Below are 12,500 nucleotides of genomic sequence, written 5' to 3'. Positions count from 1 at the left end.
TGGTCCTTTATCCCTGATGCTCAGATCATTCATAAAACATGTTTGCAAAGATCTGTGATTAGAAAAAAAAACAGTAATTACTGCTTAGCACCATCTCCCACTATGAATGCTGCACCCTGCTTTATATATGTTTGTTGTTCTAATATTACTTGTTTCTGTAACTCTTCAGTCCAAACCTAGTTGTTCCAGAATGGAATACAGTCTCCCATAATACTCCCCAAACATGATGCACTGCAATCTACCCTTGTCCTGATTCCTCACATCCATAGAAGGCAAGTGCTAAGTAGAGAAAAGGTAAGGATAAGCCAACATCATTCACACATGCCTTTTTGTGCCCTCAGCTAGTGCTGACCAATAATTTAACTATATGCTCCTACAAGCTTACATATCCTAGAGTGAAGACACACACCATAATGGCAAACAGCTTTCTGAAAAGTAGACTTCTATGATGACCTACTCAAATATGTCAACAGGTCTGATAAGGTTGTGGTAGGACATCCATGAGAAGTTAGAGTAATAAGGAGTTTGAAACACATCTTGGCTTCAGGAAAGTAATGAAAACTCTCATTTTATGGTAGCTGATATGTAGCAACTTATGATTACCAGTAATTTCCTTAAATACGATGTTATGCTTCTCATAAAAAGTATTTAAAATATGCTCAGACACACGCAAATATGGTAGTGCATGAGGTACATTGCTGTTACCTGAAGTATGGAAGTTACAATATGCCTACCATGAAGCTGCTCACAGGTTCCAATCTGTAATCTACTATCAGAAAGGACAGTTCTACGCAGAGTGGTGAGTCATGGGCTATTAGGGAAAGGCAGGACAGAGAAATACCAGGCATTAACCAAGCCATCAATCCATTCATATCCCCCTTTTCCTGTTTTTGCACATGGGGTCAGAGTTTCACTTTAACAGTGACAATCATCTAGAGCCAAGGTTCATAATGCCGGGTGTTTAGCCCTGCTGTAGACTAATCAATATCTGGAAATTATTCCAAGAATGAAAGAATACTAAATAGGGGAGCACTGCCCTAAATTTAAATCTGTCTATGTAAGAAAGGAAAGATAGAAATGCATACACCCCCAGCATTACATTTAGTGGATTCAATATTTTATAACTTTCAGTGGTTGGGAAACTCTTGGGTCTTCTTTTTATACATTCTAATAAAGTTTATGGATTATATCTGATGCTGAAAAGTGGCTTGGTCTTATGGATTTAGTATAATAGTTAACACACAGGATTAAGGATAAGACCTGTTAACAGACTGTTTTGTGTATTCAAGGGTTTTAGTCTCTCAGCCTGCATTTGCTTACTATGTGACACTGAGCAAGCTGCTTAACCAGACAGTGCTTTAGAGCAATTTGGAGAACTGGGCTGGGCTCCTGAATAGTCTCCTGGACTGCAGGCTGAGGAACTACCAATGAATAACCTATAAATAACATATAAGAGACATCTGAAGGTATAGTTATAGAGACGAGTGTGAGGGTTGTCTGTGCCCTCACTGGCATCCTGCCAACTGAGTTTATTTCTATAGTTCCTGTGTTGCTATGTTCTTCTCCTGGTGGTGCCATGGGCATCTGTGTCACCATAGGAACTATCTTTGTCTCTACCTGATAATGAGCATGCCTTCATACAAAGGTAACCTTTACTGGCTTTGGTAGCTACAGTCACCAACCTCCTCACTGCCAGCCTTCTTCTCATGCATGCTTCTGCTTGCAAAGGAACAGTAATGTCAGTCTGCTGGAACTGCTGCTCTCTCCCCCAGGATGGGCGGTCTATACTCTTCTCACTCTCATCCTCGGTTAACCAACTCTTCCAGTCCGCAAACCTATACTTGAATTAGGATTATCTGAGTCAGTCAGAACATCATTGCTGTATACCACACAGTCAGGCTCCAAAGATAAACATTTAATTCTTTTAAATGGAATGACTGAAACAAAGACAATGTCAACTTTTAAAGCAGTATATTAAGATCCTCTACCAGAGCACTATCAAGTATAGGCGGCTTAAAATGTAGACTCTCCTTTATAGGAAAAAGCTTAACGATTTGCAAAGAAGAAAAAGGAGTGATTATTGTACCCAGAATTATATGGGGACTACATGCAGTGTAGAAGAAGTGAGTCAATTCAGATAAATAATGCACATAATTTAGTATGTTGCTCCGAGTACCATTGGCTGGATCAATGCATACTGCTTCATCTTGTACTGTAAACCTATACCATTTACAAGAATAGGAGTTTTAAAGACTGACCTAATTGCCCATTTAAATACTAGTAAAACACTTCTGGGCTTATATAATAACAAAATAATGAAGCAAAAAATGTTTTATGTATTCAAATATGGTATTAGTACAGAGAATTCCACATGAGCTAGTTGCAATGTGTGTCAATCTTCAGCAATGAAAATCAGCTGAAATATGTATTGTCATACAGCCAGCAATATTTTGAAAATCCAGGGTCTTGGTTGATACCCAAGCAGTGGGTCTTAACCACTTTACAAGATAAGGCAACTGTTGTTCATGTTGTCTTATGTTCCCTTTACTGGATTCTTGAAATCTTCCATTATTTGAGAAGCAAGCAAACCTAACTGAGAAGTACTTCACTTCAGATTAATGGAGAGAAATATTTATCCAAGAGTTGAGAGCTGAAATGATCTGGGAGATGTAACATGTAAAAAGTAAATCAAGTAAAACCCATATCTATTGCCACCCGTCATGTTTTAAAAAGTAAAAGCTTACTGCGTCACTTCATGTTTTAAAAAGTAAAACCCTTATCTACTGCCACCTTTCATGTTTTAAAGGTAGGAGAAACATTTTTTTCAAATATCAGATACCAGTCGACATATTTGTTTTAATCAATATTTGATCTTGTACAGAGTCTTTAAAATACTGTTAGGATCAGTCAAAGTCCTCAAAATCTCCATTGTATTTTTGTATCAATATATCACTAGTTTCTGTCATTTATCCAGTTCTTTAATGCATTGTTATCATACATACATCCATACAAACATTTCACGCAAGAGGATTAATGCCCTTTATGTCTGCCAATATACCAAGACAGTTATTCTCATAAGTGTCCAGGCTGTTCTTAAAATATCTAAACTAGTGCTTGCTTTAATGTAGTTTGGTAGTCTGTTCCATGCATCAGCTGCTCTGTCAGAGACCAATTAGTACACTTCTCATTCCTAAAGAATCTTCTACATAGGTTATCTGATGATTCTCTACTACTTTCTGATAACTTCAAGCATTCCCAGAGGTAGCTCTCTCTAAATGCCCTACATACCTGAATAAGATCTCCTCTTAGATATCTGTATGAGACACTGTCTCAAGCTCCCTTTGCATAGTTTGAGACATCTGTGTTAGCAGTTACAGATGGCAGGGCCTAGAAATATTTTCCTTTGAAGGAGATTTTGAAAGTGTGCCTATTATAACAGATGAGAAATTATTATTTTTAGTATTGTATCACTGCATTTCTTGTGTTTGATCCAACAAACATTTTAGTAACCATTGCATTTTCATCATACATGGTCATCTAATCAGCACTATCATTGCACATAGGTTCATAGGTTCATAGGTAGGTACTAGGCTATTGGCCCTAGGGTCTATATAAGCCTAGTCAAATGGTACCCTGGCTTTCACCACCCAAGAAAATTATTTTCCTGTGCCCTGTCGAGCAAAGCCACAGAAGTGATCCCCGGGGTGAATGTCCTGTCTCCCATCCAGTCATCAAGATTTTTCTTGAAGAGTGCTAATGAGGAGCTTGCTTTGATATAGATAGGTGAAACATGAAACAGTGCTTCATAGGTTTATAGGTGTACGCTAGTCTAATGACCACTAAGGCTCTTAAAGGCCTAGCCTTGCACCCCAAATGTGACCCACATATCTGATTTATATTGGATTTATAAGGTGTGATTTACTGACTGCCTCTGTCCAACAGAGACATAACAGCCAGACCGGGGTGAATTTCAAATTACCTGTCCATTGGTCTAAGTTGCACTTAAATAGGGATAGAGAGGAACTCTGCTTCACATGGAAGGGGAGACAGTTCCAAAGAATGGGAATTCTCTGAGAAACTTCTCTCTTCAACATGTCCCATATATGCTGCAACCAAAAGTTGAGTCTTTTAATCTAGTAGTTCCGGTGATGTTTGTTTGTGGAATGTTGGGGGGTAGATTTGCTCATTAACAGGCATTAACTAGGGTAAAAAGAGAGAAAGCAGAAATTTTATCTTTGCAAAAGTTAAAGTGGATGAAAGTGGCAATGGGGAATATGCAAAAGAAGCATTACAGATGGTCATCTATTGATTGTGTCAAGGGGGGGTGGATATTATGTGTCAATGGAGTGAGATCATGAAAATGCAGAAGATGGTAGAACAAGAGGAAGGAGGATGGGTGAAAATGACAGTCGAGATTGATGGCAAGCAAACAGTACTACAGTATATCATTGTCAGTGTGAGCATAAAGAGGGGGTAGTTGATAGCTTTCTGCAGGCAATAATGAGGATATGAAAACAGGAGAGAAGAGGAGAGTCATAACAGCAACGGGGGTTCATTTTTTGTCATATATTCTGAATTAGACCGGTTACTTGGGAAGATATATTTTTTAGAAAGAATCAGTAGATTCAGAAGTTAGGACTAATGTCTATATTTTAAATGCTTTGTTTTTTAACTGTATAATGTAAGTAATACTTAATGTGGAGCTTTTCTCCCCAGGCCTCTGCTGAAAACAGACCTGTGTCCAGTCAGACTCTCCCGGTCAACAAATGTAAATAAATAAATAAATAAATAAAAATTATGTTGAAAGGGATGAAAGGGTTTGGTGTGGTAGACATGTGGTGGCAAAGGTGGGGTAAAATGTTAAAATTATCATTGTCTAGGAAAGAAGAGAAGGTCAGAGAAAGTGAAATGGGTACAGTGGTAACACTTACAGAAAATCTAGGTTAGGGAAGACTTGCTGGGATAAAGGAATATGATAGGATTAAAGCTACATAACGGGACAGGTTTTAAGAGAGACAGACAAGGAGAGGGATTGGAGAGAGAAAAAGAAAGAGAGGGAGACAGGAAGGGTATATTAATAGAAGAAGTATTACTGTATCAGCTGCAAGATGATTGGTAAGGGGTGGATGAGGGAAATTAGAGCTAATTAAAAGTGTAAAGGTATGTCTGAAAAGAGGAAAGGAGATAAAATTATGCAGAAGAAGAGCTGACTAGTGAAAGAAGTCAGAGGCTGAGCTAAAGTTATGAGCTTGGAAGTTGAAGTATAGAAATATAAAAGATTCAGTAAGTGAAATAAATTAAATGCAAGGTATTAAAGATATGACAACAAAGAGATAATAGAAGCTCTTAGAGTATATTATCATGAGCTACATTGAGCAGTAGAAAGAAAGGGTACCTGGATTAGTGATTGGTGGGCATCTGTACTGGACACTGAGGAGAAGCAGGAGTCCAGTAAGAAAATGGCAATGAGGAGGTAGTAACAGTGATAAACCGTATGAAAGGGGGGAATCTGATGGCTCTGATGGCTTTCCTGTTCATTATTATAAGAAAGCAGGACTGTATTAACTAAAGATATGGAAGATTTAAAAAAATAACGTTTTTGGAGATGTTTATTATAACTAAATCAATTATATAAGCCATAAAAGTAGTCCTCCCGAAGGGAAGTGGTATCTGGAGAACCTAGCAAATTTTCAACTAATATTGTGTAATACTGATCTGTAATACTGACCTGAAAATTATGACAATACTGCCTAGCCAGTGGCATAGAGGGATAAAGCCATGAGTAAAGCCCAGTTGATATCAGTCTGATGAGTGGTTTGAGGATTTTCACTTATGCACTATATCTCCCCCAAATGTGGTGGAGGTGCCCAATGGCATAGGCAGGGGGGTGGGAGTACTCATCTTGGGGAGAAAGCATGGTTGGGCACACCTCTGTAGTTGATGCCAGGTGGAGGCCAGGAATGCATGTGGTGTGCTGTTTATAAGGTGGTGTACTTTGTTTGAGTCACAGATGGCAGTATGGCCAATAAGCCACAAGCCCCTTGAATGTGATATTCTTGGGTTGGCGAAGTGCACACGGAGGTGAAGAATAGGCCTTAAAGGAAGATCTCCCTTAACAGCAATGTGACACTTCCAAGGACACCTTCTTCTCCTCACCAGCCCTGATATGGGTCAGAGTCAGGCTGGGGGTGGCAAGGAAAGTTTGGTAGACCTGGTGGAAAGAGCTGAGAACCTAGGAGCAGCTGTTTATCACCTGCAGGAAGAATAAAAGATTATAGCATGAGTCTTGGTTGGGACACTAGAGAAGGTGTTACTGAAAAGTCTACATAGAGATTGGGACAGATTTGTGAATGGTCACATATTGAGGGAATCAACAGAAGATGTTGATGGATTTTGTTGCATGAGCAAAAAGGAAGGGGTAGGGGGAAAGCTGGTGTCATTTTACTTGATATTTAGAAGGCAATGGGGTGATATATTAAGTCAGGGGTGCTTGGTAAGAATGTTGAGGAATGCAGTAGGGATTGGGAAATTTCTGAAAGGGATAAGGCTTTATATAAGGAGACATCTATGGCGATTGCAATTAATGTGGTGTATCACAGCATTCGGTACTGAACAGAAGTACAAGACAAGGTTGTTGCTTTTTCCAGCCATATTTATCTAGGTTATAGAAAAGTTGGTAAAAAGATAGGAATTGTTTGGTCTGTAGGAAGATTTCAGGAAAGAAGCAGTATTGATTTATTTAAAGATGACTGCATGTTACCTTTAGAATATGTAGAAGCTTAATTGCTAAATACTGGAATTTTTTAAATATTTATGGAATAGACAGGGCTTTGAAACCACCCAAAAATAACTGGTAATTCTGGTTAGGAAGGTGAGCAAGGATAACTGAAATACACAACTACCATTAGTAAAGGGGTGGGAAATAACTGAGGGCTATAAGTTAGTTGTCTCTAGATTTGCACCAATAATTAGTTACACCTGACATATATAATTAAAGGTCTTCTAGAAAGATAATCTAGTGGGGTTAAGGCATTAGGGACTACAGTTAGTATTTGATGGTCTTGCTTTGGCATTGTATTTGTTAAGATGTTTGATATATGAATCAACTACAATTTTTACATTTCGTACATAGTGCTGGGGTGACAATCAACAGTGACCATCACCTAGAGCCACTATTCGCACCACCAATGCCCCTGTCAAATTTATAAATTTATTGAATTTGTTAAATATAACCTGCAGCTTAGATAATGTGGAATTTTAATCAAATTCTGGAATCACTAAGCAAGCCTTTAACACTTGATAGCTGGGAAACTGGCTACTGTTTAGTTGCTGGATGCACTGTTATTTTTTCATAGAGTCAGATAGTGGTGTAGTTAAGGAGTTACATGATTCCTGTTCTGATCTCTGCAGAAAAGGAAATGTATTCCTACAGCATGTTGCAATCTTTGTATTGTTTACAATATTTAAGGAAAGTTGAGGTGTATATATACCAATGGGCTATGGAAGCCTCTACTCCCCCACAAATATTTCAGTTTCTGTGTGTTTGTTCTTGTGTGCATTTTTATAACTGTTTTCATGTATTTACATTTGACTTTGCTATATTCATTGATTCATTTATTCAGAAATTGTAGGTCCCTAGGCCAAGACCAATGCCAACAAGCCACAGTACATAACTGACAGAGAGGCTCCTAGGAACATACTTACATAATTTGGAAGAGTAAAGGTAAGCTACAAACACATTTTTGGATAGCTGACAAAATATGTGTTCTGGAATTATGTCTATCTGGAAAGTATGTTATATGTAGGAAGGTTTTGATTCCATTATGTAGGAGGAACAACATGGTTCTGAAGAGAAGACAATGAACAGCCTAGATCAGAGAAGAGGTGAAATAAAAACAAGAACAGTAATTTGGGCATGGATTTTACAGCATTAAAGAAAAAAATTCAAATTGTGATGTGTCAGTTTGTGACTGACACAATAAATGCGGTCTCTCTATATTAAAGTTAAGTTACCCTGTTAATTAAATTACTCAATCAAACAATTACATAAATGTAATAAGGTATTCCACTTTTTCAGCAGTAGGTAATTGATTGCTTTTGCTTAAGTGGTTATGTTAACTGATTATGTCTTGGATCACACCAAACATGTCATTTGTAGTAACACACATCACATAGTGAAACATTTCTGAAAATAGGTTTCTGTGCATTCCTGATTATTTCTTAAACATTCTGCAGTGCAAACTCTTACACTCTTAAGGAGTAACATTTACTTTCACTGTAGCACTATGACTGTCGTCCTTCTCTAAGTGGATCCTAAGCAGACTTCTGAACCATACAATCTACTCTGTCATGAAATGTAGGAACATGGGGGATTGTCTACACAACATAGACATCAGGAAAGCAAGCATATCTTGGAAGAAGCTTTCACTTCTACTCCTATCCCACTTTCACAGATTAAAAATAAAACAACTAAACAATGGCTACCAAAACTGCAGTCTGTATTAATTGCTGGTGAGGAGAATTTCTAGATGACTTGAAATACAACATCAACTTATATACATTAATTTTATTTAATCAGCTTGGCAATATGAATATACACATACAGCAAGGCATAGACCAATACCAAATCCAGAGGAAATACTATTTTAGCTTATTAATGCATTTTTTGCATGATGCTTTCAGCTTTAACAATGATGTAAAACATCTTACTCAGCCTGTATATCTAGTAGTAAATCACAACAGAAGACCTTGTCCTGTGATTGTGATTGTGATTGTATTTGTTGCTGAATACATATTACAAATAATGTGTCTCCAGTAGTAACGATACAAACAGGGGATTTCACAGTGATACAAGCCTTCAGATTTTGTAAATATACAAACATAGGCAGGTGTTCACTACAATGGTAGTCTCATCAGTTCTCAACACTAAATAAAAGCCTGAAGATGATGCCAATGTCCTTCCTGGACAGAGGAAGTCTATTAACTACTATAGACCTTTACCTCTATGAGTTTCACTCATCTAAACACTGACAATTGGACTAACTTGGGATAATTATGGCTAGACTTGTAAGGGCCCTAGAGTCATTAGACTAGCAACCTCTTATGAACCTTTAAACCTATGATGACTCTTAAGGGATTGAACAAATACAAGGAAAGTGTACTAAGGAGGGTCTAAAGCAATGCCCAGTGTCACTACAGAATGATGTATGACTCAGCCAATCAGAACTGAATGTCTGTAAAAAAGATGAAAGAGAAGGAGCTATAAGTGTGTCTGCGTGTGTGTGCATGTGTGTGTGTGTGTGTGTGTGTGTGTGTGTGTGTGTGTGTGTGTGTGTGTGTGTGTGTGTATTTGGTGTCTGTCCTGGGAGGGGGGTGGACAAGCCATATAATAATAACATTAGAAGTGATTACATTTTTGCAAACCAGTCAGATACTTCCAGTTAAAAGAAAAGCCTTGCATCTATGACAGAATGGACTGCAGTCAACATTCAATGATAGTCATGAAGAGATCAGGAAACCCAGTGAGAATAATTTTACATGAGCTTTAACAATTGAAGCAAGTGAAATAGCATTTTTTTTCACTATAAAATGTAAATCATAAAAGCCAATTTATTTTATTTTTATTTATTTATCATTTGTTGACAGCCTGCAGATGCATGTCTTTGGAATATGGCCAATGATATTAGATATTACAAGGCTACTCAAGTGATGAAGCAAACACTGTTTTTTTGTTGGCAACATCTCATGCAACACTTTAGTGATGTTATTGCTGGACTTAGGATCAGAACTCAGAAAGAAGCTTCCCACAAAACAAACTACATATTTATTAACTGGTTACTTAGTGCTTGCTTAAATAGGAACGAAAAGTTGGTTCTGGCATAATTCACACTTTCCCTGATTTGTGACAACTGGTAAACTGTAACCCCCCCCCAAAAAAAAACAAGAACCATTAAAATAAATAAAACAAAGTAATAAAATGCATTCAAACATGGTGCCATTCCAGTGTATAGTCATTATTAAGGCACATTGATATCAAGACCAGTATGTGCTGTTGCCATCTTCCTTAGAAAACTATGGAAAGTTCCATGACACATAGAATGAGACGTTTTGAAAAAAAATTTTCCACTTGAGCAGTCTCTGGATATACACACACTTATCTGACATGCTGCTTAACACTGCTCATAGTTTTAATTAAAATACTGGATCATTCTGTTATTATATGAAACACATTTTCATCCTCTGTACAAGTCAATAGCATCCAGACTTTTAATAATCAAACTTTTTTCCCAAGGATTGCGTTTAACAAGGCTTAGTACTGTGAATATGGGTCACAAAGTAATAAAAATTGAACAGTATATAATCAGAACTATAACTTAACTCTGACTGTATTACTTAACATATACACTTCAAAATCAGTATGTCTAACAACCCATGTATTTTTGAAAATATGCAATTATACTGTGCTTTCTCTACCCTAGCCTTAGCTTTCATTTCATTCATTCTGATATCTAGTATTCACTATATGTAGTTAACAGTTATATTAGCCACAGCTAGTAATTAATGAAAATTGTTTTGTCTTTTTTTTAATTTCAATATTTTTTTTTGCTTTGTTATCTTCCAAAAATCTTGTTTGCTGAAAGCAGATCCTGGGTAGGGATAGCCAAGTATAACCATCTTTCTGTCTATAGATATTTAAATAGGAAGTTGCAAATGTGCTAACAAAGTTAACAGGTTTTACATATTTTACAGTACCTTTCTGTTTCTTGCTCTGGTGTTTGCTGCTTGGTGTCAAATCCTGCAAAGCTGCTCATATCCACATAGCCATCATTTTCACTGGCAGAAGCAAGAGCCCTACTAGGATCCTCAAAAAATTCTATAAAGGTCCCAGGTCTAGTGGGCCTCCTAGGGGGGATCTGAATGTTTTCATAATCCGAATTTATAGCAGGGATATTCTCATAATCTGAAGTATCAGCATTAGGAAAAGAAATAGACCTTGGTTTTGTTAATGGAAGTGGCATGAAAGGAGGCCTGGAATGATCTTCAAATGATTCTACCCTCACTATACTCCGGCAGAATGTCCTGGGTGGTCCTTTTCTTTTACCATCTTTAGACAAGAGGAAAGCAGATGGGGAATCTGAAGCATGTACCTTACCAGATCGTGACTTCAGCTGTGGTGAACTGCCCAAACTCCTCCTGTCTATTTCTAATACTCTTGAAGGTCCATGATAACTGGACTCAGAGGAGGATCTAGAAGAGGAAACATTGACTTCCACATGCACTTTATTTTCTGTCTTTTTTCTGAATTTCAGTGTGAGAAATTTCTTAAAAGATGACTTCTTCTTTTTTGTATACTTATCAGGAGAGTCATTTTCTATTAAAAGTGATGGTGAACTTTTAGTAATTGGTTTCTTAGTGATACTAGCCAACTCAAAAGGAGGTGGGATATCGACAACTGAAGATGGTGTGGACATGCCACTTGAACTGATGTGGGTCCTTTGAGAAAAGCTACCAGAGGAGCCAATTACACAAGGCAGAGAGAGATTGTCATCTTTTCTTTTGATTCTAGTCTCATCCAGTGAGCCATCCGATTCACTATATACTGACACTGAAATGTCTCTACCTTCCACAGAGTAAGAACGAGGGTATAACAGAAAGTGCCTTGTTTTACCAGATACTAGCTTGTTAGATTCTGTATAATGTTCTGGCTCAATCTCATATTCATTTGCAGTTTCTGTATAGGGGTTTTCATTAGACAACTGGGAATCTAGTTCAGGACCTGCTTCCTCAGGGACTGTTTCAGGTACATTTCCTGGTATTTTACCAGACAAGGATCGTGTCCGTGTTACAATAGATTTTCGATCAACAGACAAAATATTGCCATCAGTTTCAAAATTATATTCATCTAAGTACATGCGATCAGTTTTAATGTTTTCCTGCTCTTTATTGTCCCCTTCTACTTTGTATTCTGGCATTGTTGTTTCATATGGATTTTCATCTATGGATTCTGGGTGTTGCCAAGCTACCCTGAAACAGGGACTGGATGAGAGTACATAAACATTTTCTGTCTGTTCTGTTTCTTCAGGATACTTATTTTCTTTATCAAGGTAATTTTCTTTGATCATTTCTGTTGCATGACTAACTTCCTTAACATCACTTTGGCCAGTAACAGTTATTGGCTCAACAAGGCTGATTTGATTATCAAGGCAATATGGACTCTCTCTTGATACAGTGCCTTCTGTACTGCAGGCCACTGTTTCTTCACCATGTTCTTCCTCTCTAATTTCTTCAAGGACATTGTCACCTGCTATGTCATGAGAAGAACTTTCCCCTACTTCCTCTTGCAGCAGCACAGCTTGTTCCTGACAGCATTCTGCAGCTGTGTTACTTTCTTCATCTGTGCAGCATTCTGAAACATCACTGTGTTTTATACTTGGGTCATTTGGAGCAACTTCTTCTGCCGTGTCTTCATCAGCCATGTCTGTTGCAGTGACACAGTCTCT

The 12,500-nt window shown here is 37.6% G+C and overlaps 1 protein-coding gene across 2 annotated transcripts in view; it reads right to left on the bottom strand.

Annotated features, from left to right (window-relative positions):
- FGD5 (FYVE, RhoGEF and PH domain containing 5) overlaps positions 1-12,500 on the bottom strand; it is a 1,722,626-nt gene that overhangs the window by 1,486,943 nt on the left and 223,183 nt on the right. For both annotated transcript variants that reach the window (XM_044078612.1, XM_044078611.1), the window contains exon 2: positions 10,753-12,500. This exon is cut by the window's right edge and continues 1,949 nt beyond it. In XM_044078612.1, coding sequence (XP_043934547.1) covers positions 10,753-12,500 — 1,748 coding nt within the window. The remainder of the gene's footprint in view (positions 1-10,752) is intronic.

The sequence above is a fragment of the Protopterus annectens genome, chromosome 7.part1, assembly GCF_019279795.1.
Source record: "Protopterus annectens isolate FY-2018-M chromosome 7.part1, PAN1.0, whole genome shotgun sequence".
Classification (NCBI taxonomy): domain Eukaryota; kingdom Metazoa; phylum Chordata; order Ceratodontiformes; family Protopteridae; genus Protopterus; species Protopterus annectens.
The sequence above is the reverse complement of the archived record's forward strand: the minus strand, read 5'-3'. Positions and strand labels throughout refer to the sequence as shown.